Genomic DNA, 12519 nt, shown 5'->3' on the forward strand with positions numbered 1-12519 from the left:
TGATGAAGGTGAAAGAGGAAAGCGAAAAAACTGGCTTAAAGCTACATTCAGAAAACCAAGACCATGGCATCCGGTCCCAACACTTCATGGCAAATAGATGGGGAAAAAGTGGAAACAGTGAAAGATTTTCTTTTCTTGGGCTCCAAAATCACTGCAGACGGTGACTGCATCCATGAAATTAAAAGACATTTGCTTCTTGGAAGGAAAAATGTGATAAACCTAGACAATGTATTAAAAAGCAGAGACATCGTTTTACCAAGAAAAGTCCATATAGTCAAAGCTATGGCTTTTCCAGTAGTTATGTACGGATGTGAGAGTTGGACCATAAAGAAGGCTGAGTGATGAAGAATTGATGTTTTTGAATTGTGGTGTTGGCGAGGACTCTTGAGAGTCCCTTAGACTGTGAGGAGATCAAACTGGTCAGTCCTAACGGAAATCAACCCTGAATATTCATTGGGAGGACTGAAGCTGAAGCTCCAAAGTATTGGAGCATAGAGCAATAGTCAGCTCTGATGCAAAGAGCCGACTCACTGGAAAAGATCCTGATGCTGGGTGAGGGGAAGTGAAGGGAAAACAGAGGATACCATGGCTGGATGGCATTACTGACTCAGTGGAAATGAATTTGAGCAGACTCAGGGAGAGAGTGAAGGACAGAGAAGCCTGGCATGCTGCAGTTCATGGGGTCGCGGAGAGTTGTACACAACCTGGCTACTGAACAGCAACAAACTTAGAGACAGCAGAAAAGGGGAAAGACTCGCCTTTATTCTCCACTGTGTTCCCAGACCTGACCACAGCGAATGCTCAATTGTGTGCGCATGCTTAGTCACTCAGTCATGTCCAACTCTTTGCAACCCCATGGACTGTAGCCCACCAGGTTCCTCTGTCCATGGCATTTTCAAGGCAAGAATACTGGAGTGGGTTGCCATTTCCTACTCCAGGGGGTCTTCTTGACCCAGGGATCAAATCTATCTCTTGCATCTCCTACATCAGCAGGCAAATTCTTTACCACTGTGCTACCTGGGAAGCCCCAATGCTCAATTAATATTTTGTCAAATGAAGAAAAAATAATAAAGTTGCAAGCAACAAGCACGTTTTCAAGAGAAAGATACCACCTGCTTAGGTGGAACTCTCTACCCAGAGGAAACAGTACCTTCAGTAAGCCTATTAAATTTTGAGTAAGTTGTAAAACTGAGAACACCCATCTAGAAATTTAGAAAGAGTTCAGTTCAGTTCAGTTCTGTCACTCAGTCGTGTCCGACTCTTTGTGACCCCATGAATCGCAGCATGCCAGGCCTCCCTGTCCATCACCAACTCCCGGAGTTCACTCAGACTCACGTCCATCTAGTCCGTGATGCCATCCAGCCATCTCATCCTAGGTCGTCCCCTTCTCCTCCTGCCCCCAATCCTTCCCAGCATCAGGGTCTTTTCTAATGAGTCAACTCTTCGCATGAGGTGGCCAAAGTACTGGAGTTTCAGCTTTAGCATCATTCCTTCCAAAGAAATCCCAGGGCTGATCTCCTTTAGAATGGACTGGTTGGATCTCCTTGAAGACCAAGGGACTTTCAAGAGTCTTCTCCAACACCACAGTTCAAAAGCATCAGTTCTTCAGCGCTCAGCCTTCTTCACAGTCCAACTCTCACATCCATACATGACCACAGGAAAAACCATAGCCTTGACTAGACGGACCTTAGTCAGCAAAGTAATGTCTCTGCTTTTGAATATGCTATCTAGGTTGGTCATAACTTTTCTTCCAAGGAGTAAGCATCTTTTAATTTCATGGCTGCAGTCACCATCTGCAGTGATTTTGGAGCCCCCCCAAAAATAAAGTCTGACACTGTTTCCACTGTTTCCCCATCTATTTAAGCAATGTTCACATTCTTGACTGAATATTCAAATAACATGAGAAGCTTTTTAAAATTCCAGTGCCCATACTGGACCAGCTGACTCAGAAACTCAGGGGATGGGATCCAGGCATCCATATTTTTTAAAGCTCCTGTGATGATTCCAATATATAGTCACCAACTTTCATGGAACTCTGCAAATCCTGTTCATTTCTAGATATGGTCATTAACACAGCATAGACAAGACCTGGGTCAGAGACAGGGCAGAATAGTTTAACATATTTGATCGTCTTGTGGCAATGAATCCTTCATTTCTGATGAAATCTTTTTACCTAGTGATCAGTTCTTCAAAATTCATTCCAACATCTTGGCAAAAGATGAAAAAAAGTAAAGAAATGCATTACATTGCTTCACTGATTTTAGGAAACTAAACTGTGGGCCAAATATGCTATAAAATAGGGGCTTTTTAATGATAGTTTAAAAATGAGACAGATATAAACACAGAGGGCACAGATATAAGCTTTTTTAAGAACTCTTCATTCTGCTATGGTTGTATGTGTTTCGTGTGAGTCAGAAAAGCTAGATACTGCAGAAATATAAAAGGAAGAGTTTGAAAATAATTTAAGAGTAAGAGAGAGGATATTTCTGTATAGAGTGGAAAGTTTGTAGGAAGAAAGGAAAAGCAAAAATCCTAGGGCAAGTATCGATCTAATCTTCAACCCAGGGGCTTTCCCACTGAGTTCTGCACTGTGACTTGGAGACCCATCACCCCTGTGAACTTCATTTTCTTCCCTTACAAACAGGTGTCCACGCCCTGGTGAGTGCCAGCCCTCTCTAGTAGCCAAACATTCTCATTCTATTATGTTTTACTCTAACTTGAACAGGCTAAAAGTCATTTAAGCCTTGCCCTTCTTGACCTAAAGGAAAGCACAGACATTGCTCACCAAAACGAGAGGTCTAAGACCCTAACCCAGAACAGGATTATTTTTTACCAATCTGCAACAGATAAGGATTTGAGAGTAAAAGTTTAGAAATGTTCACAGTAATTGAATAATCTCTATCAAGTCACATAACAAAATATTGAGGCTTGTATTTTGTTTATCTTTGTGTTTTTGACTTCTCTGGTAATTAATTTTATAATATTTTCTAAAGATACAAGTCCACAGTAAACCAGAACTTTTCTAAGTTGGTCTTTTACCATGGATAGCTTGGGAAGCACTCAGTTAGACCAGTATTACATTTGAACATCAAGGCAAAAGGTGCACACAGAAAAGATGAATGCTGACAAGTTCATTTTTACCCTACCTGCTTTGAATGTATATTTTAAAGACCTATTTCATTTTACTCTGAATCGTCATTATTATTTTTTCTACTATAGGTTTATCTGCATTGTTAGCGGCTCTTTAGAGGAAAACAGCCTGTATTAGCAAGCACGTGGTAAAGAGTTGTTTTAGCAATCCAGTGGTTGCTCAGTATGCTCAGAGGATTGGTCCTAGCAGCACCTGCAGATAACCAAAATCTGAGGATGCTCACGTCCCTTAAAGGGTTTGGTCCAATGAAAACCGTCAGCCCTCTGAATTTGCCCCTGCCAAACCCACAGATATGGGGGGGCCGACTGTTATGAGCTCCTTTTCTGAACCACAGTGTCAGGTAACAGGGAGAAGTGATTAGCTCCTGTTGGGAGGGAGGGGTACTCGCCTTTCCAAGAAGCAAATTAAGTCACTCTCCCTCCTGACTGGAAACAGCTATCCTTGGGTATGCAACCATTAATGTAGGGACTTGAGTGTGTACTCACTCGTGTCTGTCTCTTTTACCACTTCATGGACTGCAGCCCGCTGGGCTCCTCTTGTCTGTGGAATTTTCCAGGCAAGAAAACTGGAGTGGGTTTCCATTTCCTCTTCCAGGGGATCTTCCCGACTGAGGGATCGAAACCGTGTCTCCGGCGTTGGCAGGGGTATTCTTTACCACTGAAACAGCTGGGAAGCAATGTAGGGGCACCCTGGGTTAAATACGAGGAAGCCTACTCAGGGAGGTTCATTTCCTCCAGACCGTGCAGCTAGTGCACAGGGAAAGCAGTATGCAAACCCGAGACACTGTACTCCAACTACGCCTGCACGCTTCCGCTCCGCCGCAAAAGATGCTCTGGGAGGAGCCCTGAGAATGCACACCGATACAAGCTTCACTTTCAGGCGCCTGAAATAGGGTAATAAACAGTAAAATAATATGGAGTGCTCATGAATCTCCTTCATGTGTAAATTTCCTTGTTCTAGTTAGAGCTTTCTGCACATAGACAAGCTCGACGTTTGTCCCTAACCGATCTGCACATCACACAAGGAAATACGAAAGGAAAGGAATGTCACTGCCATCCACACCAGCTTCTGGAGACTGGTTGGATCTAAGTTACAAATAAACATGCTCGGAAAGCAAATCACCCAATCCTTTTAGGAAATAAGTGGGGTGTCAGTTAAAAGTAAGTGAATAGCCCTGAGAACTAGCAAGTCTTTGCAGAGATTATAGAGTCACTGTAAGGAATTCAGAAACTGTATTGGTTAGGTTAATACATGCCTGTTCAGTGAACTCAGCCACCTTCCTACTTCAGAGAAATAGCTGCACTGGGAACTAAAATTGCTAATCAGTTATTTGCCTCTCTTATCTAAACAATGTCAGGAAAAATATTCAGATTCTGAATATAGGGGCAACATAAATTTTTAGTCTATATTTTTAGCATTGTTCAGTTTTGCTTGAGAATATAGCGTCTTACTTGGCTACTGCATTGTTATTAACATATTAAAAATAATAATTCTGGGGTTTTGCCATATTCTGAAACATTTAGCAAAATATTTTACATTCCCCATACATGCTCATGATTTTTTTTTTAATTTTTATTTTTACTTTATTTTACTTTACAATACTGTATTGGTTTTGCCATACATTGACATGAATCCACCACGGGTGTACATGCGTTCCCAAACATGAACCCCCCTCCCACCTCCCTCCCCATAACATCTCTCTGGGTCATCACCATGCACCAGCCCCAAGCATCCTGTATCCTGCATCGGACATAGACGCTCATGATTTTTTAAAGGCACAGAGTCAGATCCTTTAATTCTTGGCATCCCTGATTAAAAGTTAATATTTGATAAAGGCATCAAGCTGTCAATACTAAAACCTGCTGGTTAGGTGCAATGGATGTGATCTCTTCAATAACAAAAATAATTCAGATTCTTTTAAAAGCTCCTGGGTAAAATTGGCTTAGGTGGTCAAAAGATACAAATTTCCAGTTATGAGAGAAATAAGTCCTGGGGATATAATGTACAGCATAGTGGTTACGGTTATAATACTTGTATAACAAATATACTTGTATATTTGAAAGTTGCTAAGAGAAATTCTCACCACAAGAAAAAAATTTTTGTAACTGTGGTAATGAATGTCCACTAACTTATTGTGGTAATCATTTCACAATTTATGAATATGTCATGATGCTGTATGCTAAAATGAATACAATGTTATATATCAATTAAACACATTTTTAAATAATAAAAAGAAGCTCTTTATTTTATCTCAAGATAAACTTTATGTCTGTATACTTGCTCTGAGACGATAATGGTGTTAGTTCTGAGTCTTCAGGTTTGAATGAGTCATTTTTTAAAATTCAGTTTATTTATTTATTTTTAATTGGAAGATAATCACTCTACCATATTGTGATGGTTTTTGCCACTCATCAGTATGAATCGGCCCTAGGTATACATGTGTCCCCTCCATCCTGAACGCCCACCACCTCTCTCCCCACTCTATCCCCAGGCTGTCACAGAGCACCAGCTTTGGGTGCCCTGCATCCTACATCAAACTGCCACTGCCTATCGATTTTATATATGGTAATGTATATGTTTCAGTGAGACTCTGTCAAATCATCCAACCCTCACCTTCTCCCACTGAGTCCAAAATCTGTTCCTTAGAGCAAGTCATTGGTTAAGTCCACCTTCAGCTGACTGTTTTGTGGTCTTAGCTTGTCTTGAGTAGACTCTGTCTAGCAGCTGATCTTTTGGCCTCTGAGATGCAGATGGCATATGCCAGCGATGCTGTAGGATTGTGTGAAAGACAGTAAAGAAGTAGAAAAGTAAAAATGGAATAAAATCTAATTACACGGAGTTTCACTTAAAACAAAAATTGATTGAGTTCCGCCCAAAGTGGCTTCTTGTTTCCTGTGCCAGGAACTACTGTGCAGACCCAGCAGGAAGTGTGCTACAGAGCAGGATCACATTACACCCTTGTTTTATGGTTCAGTTCACTTATTTAATGCAATCCGAGAACCTGCAAAAGGAACACGTTCGAAGGAGGGAATAGGCTTTTTGTCTTGTTTTGTTTTAAGTTTCTTTGATTCAAAACATTTGTTTTTAAAAGGTGCTTATAGTCCCAGAGAAACAGGACTTTCACCGTTGCACGGTGAAAACATTTTTCTTTGTCACAAAATTTAAAGCAGTACCCAACATTGAGTTACATCTAGGGTTGCGTTATGTCTGTTCCCTCTTCTGTGCTCCTCAGGTCATTTTAAATGTGAAGAATTACAGCCATGCCCACGAATGGTCTAAATCGTGTTGAATTCCATATAAGCTCCTCCTAGGATCTCTGATTTGAGGGCCCATGATGTTGAGGGGATGTGGGAGGAAAGGAATATATTTAAGATGCAAAAGAACAATTCATTTATCAAACAGAAGAATGAGTTCCTTTGGCTGTCTTGCTTGAAAATGTGTGAACTGAACAGCTGGATTTCCTTGTGGTGGCAAACGCGGCTCCTCACATGCTGCCTCTTTTTCCCTCAGGGACCTCAGTATGAACAACATCAGTCAGCTGCCCCCGAGTCCTCTCCACAGTCTGCGCTTCCTGGAGGAGCTGTAAGTATCACCAGAGTCATGGTGCGTCCAGTCAGTGCTGGACACGTTCTCACATTTGTCTCTCATATTTACTCTGGGAACCAGATAAAACAAAGCAAGAAAGCTGTCAGCACCAACGGTTTTGGCCCATGAGGAAACACTTAGTTGGGAGGGGAAAAGAGAGAATCACTTAGGATTCTGGAAATCAACTTATAAAAGAGTTTACCATAAGGCTACAACTTTCTAAGGTGAGACTGAGCCAAACAAATTAAAATTTTAAAACAAAGGCTGTTTAAAAGAGCTGGATGGCTCTTTGGAAATGGTTAAGCAGCAGGATATTAGAAGTTTGAATACTGGTTCATGTTTATTAAAATAGCAAGTGAAGCTATAATCAAAACCAAAAACTTCCTCTTGGTTCAGCTTATGACAGGGAGAATTGAGTCCTCAACTCATAGCACCAAAACTTCTTGTTCTAATCACTTTTAATTACTATTTTTCTACTTTTAAATTTAGCTTCCCTGAAGGCTTGAACAGAAAAACATGAAATTCACAGAGGACTTGAAAGTGGTCTTTCCCAAACTCATTGTAAAAAAAAAAAGAGAGAGTTAAAATTAGCTAATGATACACAGAGGAATCTTGATTAAGTCTGGTAATCACTTTCCAGAAGATGAAAAAGAACTCTGTAAACCAAAATCTGCATTTAAAAATTCTTTTGATCCTCTTGCCCTTTTGAGGGGCGGGAACTAGGGGGGATGTACCATTGTAGTCTCCATGAAGAAAGTTTGGCACCATCAGCTAAATAAATCCTCTGACTGTTGATTAAAGGAATTGTTTAGGCAGTGACCTCTTTTGAAAATATTTCCTTTATAATTCCTAGTCAGGGTCCAATTTGAGGAGTAATTTAAATTGTTGATGCACCACACCATCTACCTTGGGAGGTTGAAGAACCATCCATCACAACTAGATTACAGTACATCGATCATATTTTTCCAAGAGGATAGTATTCTCAGATTTCTCCCCTTGAGAGCTGGATCTATATTTATTTTTGATGGCATTACCTTTTTCACAAATGCTATTGTTTTACTACTGGAATCAGCTGAATGTGCCCTGATTGTTATGAAGGGGTATGGTGGGGACGCTTAAATTATTAGATTATACAGCAAGTTTTTATTATTCAGAAAATGGATTTTCATTTTGGCTTGTCCAGGCTCTTCTTTTTCCTCTTCTATTTTCTCTCTGGCCATTTCTGTTACTAAAAAATTAACCCTCATCAGGACAGGGACCATATCTGTCCTACTCTTCGTTTGCTGGTATGTAACGAATAATCAATACATTTTTGATGAATGAATGAACTCATGAGAAAGCAAAACGTGTAAAAGGAGCTGCTTGTTCACCACCTTAGAAAAAAGTAACAGATTTAGTTGACATTAACCGATATTTTTAGATTTTTTTAGTAAATTTCAAACATCAGTGTTTTTTTCTTATTTACATTCTTTTCATCCACTCTCCATCATCATAATTTACATGCAATACTTAGTCTTATTTATCCCCATATTTCTAAAATATGCATTCCCAGTGCTTTTCTCTTTAATTTCTTTATAATATGCAATGGCGAAAGACTTCCATTCTCCCCCAACACACACCTCAACTTTAGACCACAAGCCAAATCAGTAAATAATCCACTTCTTCAAGGATTTAATAGAGTTCTTCCCTTGATGACCCAGCTTATTCAGAATAACTCCTCTTTCTTCACGCATGCTACATACTCAGTTGCTTCTGTTGTGTCCAACTCTTTGCGACCCTATGGACTGTCGCCCGCCAGGCTCCTCTGTCCATGGGATTCTCCAGGCAAGATATTGGAGTGGGTTGCCGTGTCCTCCTCCAGGGGATCTTCCTGACTTGGGGATCCAATCCACGTCTCCTGCATTGCAGGCAGATTCTTTACTGCTGAGCCACCAGGGAAGCCCCCTTTCCTAATGTAGTAAACATTATTGCTCATCTAAGACCAGTTCTTCAAAAGATAGTCGAGAAAAAAATGGGGGGTATGGTAAAAGGGAGAAGGAACTACAATAGGAAAGGGCTGTTTTTCTGAATTGTCTTTTTTTATATCTCTGGAAACTCCATCAAGAATCTTGATTATGGAATCATAGAATTTCAGAAGTAGAGGAACTCCTTCAAAGACTATTCATTCCATTTTATCCTGTTCTGAAATTCCCTTTGCTGAGCTGGCCAACTTGCTGAATTTAAAAGCAAGATCAGTTTCCCATATATAATTCCATGCTCCAGTTAAATGATGTTTTGAAGGTATCATTATTGATTTAGTAGCAAAAAGGGATAATATTTACAGAACCTGGAAAAATGATTAACTCTGCTTAGTTTATTCCTTTCTTCCCAAGGCTAAATGGAGGGTTCTGTGGGTTTACACACAGGCGCGTGCAGACACACACACACACACACACACACACACACACACCCCCATGGAGCAGAGCATTTTGATTATGCTTTTGTTACGTGCTGATTATTTCTGTTAGGCTTAGCTGTGGTTAAGTCTATATTCTCTTGTGGAGTGTAAAATCTTTTATATAATAACATAATGACAACAATAATAGCTTGCTCTGTGACAGGCACTGATCAAAATGTTTTACACATGTCATTCCACTGAGCCCTCTTAACAACCCTGTGAAAGTAGATATCATTATTGTTCTCAGTTCAAGATTTTTTTTAAAGTACAGAGAAAACAGGAAGTTACCCTAGATAATGGAGTATGTAAGTATCAGAACTAAAATGCAAACTCGCTTTCAAAGCCATACTAGGAAAGCAGGAGACTTTGGAATTGTGGGTGATTCATCTGTGCATTTCTTTTCCCTGATAGTACTTAGTACAGTGGTTTAAACACCTGAACACTTCAAACTGTTGTTAAACTGAGTTTCATAATGATAGGTGTGTTCATCTGTTTGTGTATGGGTTTATGTGAGGGAATGAAAAAGAAAGAACAAGACAGAAAGCAAGTAAGATCTATCTCTCCAGCAGGGAGAGATTGGATATTCAGGTTATTCATTCAATATCCTCAAATACTGGCTTTGAAAAAAGTATTTCAGGAGCAGAATTTCACCAATTTCACATTACTCAACAGGAACAAAACCTTACTTATTGTTTTTACATATGCATACATATATTTAAGCAGCATGTTTTATATGGTATTCTTCTTGAACTAATAAATTACCATCCACACAGCTAGACATAGACATTTAGGTATCTGTCATTGTGGTTGTGTGTGTGTCTTTTGTTGTGACAAACTGTTGAAATGTTAAACTGTTCTGAAAGTATTCTTTCAGTCTGTTTACTCAGTTTATCTCTATGCTTTATTCTTTACCCATTCATTCAAAAACTGCTATTGATATTCTAAATTAATAATTGAGAATATTATATTAATAATATAATGAAAGTGTTAGTCACTCAGTTGTATCCGATTCTTTGTGACTCCATGGACTGTCACCCACCAGGCTCCACTGTCTATGGGATTTTCAGGCAAGAATACTGGAGTGGATTGCTGTTTCCTTCTCCAGGATCTTCCCAACCCAGGGATCAAACCCAGGTCTCCTGCATTGCAGGTAGATTCTTTACCATTTGAGCTATCAGAGAAGCCCCAATAATATAATAAATAAATAAAATAAGAATATATGAATAAAATTCCCACCACAAAACTCAAATTATTTTAAAAAATCACTATTGATAGCCAAGTTACCATCCTTGCCCTTAGCTCTAACCACCTACTTATTATCTCCCTGATATAATCCATCTAACTATGTTATAAACTGTGTAGACAGTCATGATTTATCTCTCCTCTACCACTGGTGCCATATTTTAAAATCCTCTAAGAATCAATAAAACCCCAGAGGTATCACTAACATATTTTTAAAGTATTGTAACTCTGGGGAAAGTGACTATGTGGAGCAGACATTTAAGAGGAGTTAAAGTCATCACGACTAGTGGTCTCCTTCTCTTCCTCCTGACATTCTGGAATACTTACTACCTGTATCACAGGCTCATGTGTTGGTACATTCAAATCTTGTTTATTAATCATTATATATGTTTTATGAATCTGCAAGATTCACTAGACATTCAAGGCCAAAGGCCTTGCTATTGCAACATGATAGCACAAGGAAGAGAGAGAGCCTTTTTCTTAAAAAGAAAAAATCTGTGTGTGGCCACCCTATGCTGTGATGAGAGGAGAAGATAGCACCGAGCGGCAGAAGCAAGCCCCGTACTCCTGCCCTGACTTTGCCCCTTACTAACTGACAACCCACCTGACCTCCTGGGCCTCAGGAGAGGACAGTGAGCGCAGCCTTTGCCTGTATTTTGAGATTCTGAGGACCAAATGAAATGATGATGAAGAAACTTTGGTAAACTATAACTTACATATTGAGTTATGTTCCTGAATGAAAACACTTTTAAGAAAATTCTCCCTTCTTTCTTTCCTATTTCATGAGCTTGTTTTTGCAGTAATCCCAGGGATTCAGGATTTGTGAAGGAAACCCTTTCTAACTATGAGGTTTAATGGATGTAGGCAATCAAAACAGATAGTTTTTTGCCAAATTTGAACATCCTGAGCAATAATTACATTTCTCTCCAATGTCTCTCTCCCAGTTCTGTTTCTTCAGTTCTACTGAGGACTTCATGTTTGCTTTTTGGACAAATAATAGATCCTGCACTTGGTCCATCAGAGTGTGGTTCAGATTTTAGAAACTAACAGATTGTGCCTAATGCTGACAGGTACATGTTCCTTTAAACTTAGATCAGTAGCTTGATTAAACCAGAAGGAAAAATGAATTGTTACCATTTTAAACAGTCTAAGTTAAAGGCCTTTGTTTCCAAGTGCTATTTAAATCTTCCCAGATTTGAATGTTATTGGAAACAAATACTCAGTTTAGGAAAGAAACCTGAGATACTCTAGGGATGTTTGTTTTTAAGTTACTATTGTTCCCTGGAACTGTTTGATCATATTATGGTTGGCCTTGAAGAATCTCCATATAAATAGTAGATATCCATTATTTCAGATGAAATTAATAATGAGAAATACCACCAAACTTCCTGAAAGCACAATCTATGCTTGTTATTTCTACTTGTTATCATCACATTGCTGAAAATAGTGAGAGCTATCCTGCCTGCATTTTGAGATATTTGAAGATCAAATGAATGGTTGATGAGAGAATTTGGGTAAACTCTAATTCACCTATTGAATTGTGTTAGTAAAGTGAAAATACCACCTTGCCCGTAAATAATCTTTTTGACCCTTAGCCTTATCAGAGTGTTCCATCTCTCCTCTTCATAGAAATTGATTACAAATGCTGCCTTTTTACCTTTATCTTTAACAATTATATTTAAAAATTTTAAGATTTAAAATAGGAAAAGGAGTACGACAAGGCTGTATATTGTCACCCTGCTTATTTAACTTATATGCAGAGTACATCATGAGAAACGCTGGACTGGAAGAAACACAAGCTGGAATCAAGATTGCTGGGAGAAATATCAATAACCTCAGATATGCAGATGACACCACCCTTATGGCAGAAAGTGAAGAGGAACTAAAAAGCCTCTTGATGAAAATGAAAGAGGAGAGCGAAAAAGTTGGCTTAAAGCTCAACATTCAGAAAACGAAGATCATGGCATCCGGTCCCATCACTTCATGGGAAATAGATGGGGAAACAGTGGAAACAGTGTCAGACTTTATTTTGGGGGGCCTCCAAAATCACTGCAGATGGTGACTGCAGGCATGAAATTAAAAGACGCTTACTCCTTGGAAGAAA

The 12519-nt window shown here is 39.3% G+C and overlaps 1 protein-coding gene across 1 annotated transcript in view; it reads left to right on the forward strand.

The window, feature by feature from the left end:
- LGR5 (leucine rich repeat containing G protein-coupled receptor 5) overlaps nucleotides 1-12519 on the forward strand; it is a 130586-nt gene that overhangs the window by 51929 nt on the left and 66138 nt on the right. Inside the window, exon 2 of the mRNA XM_052640746.1 lies at nucleotides 6662-6733. Coding sequence (XP_052496706.1) covers nucleotides 6662-6733 — 72 coding nt within the window. The remainder of the gene's footprint in view (nucleotides 1-6661; nucleotides 6734-12519) is intronic.

The sequence above is a fragment of the Budorcas taxicolor genome, chromosome 5 (genome assembly GCF_023091745.1).
Source record: "Budorcas taxicolor isolate Tak-1 chromosome 5, Takin1.1, whole genome shotgun sequence".
NCBI classification, from domain to species: Eukaryota; Metazoa; Chordata; class Mammalia; order Artiodactyla; family Bovidae; genus Budorcas; species Budorcas taxicolor.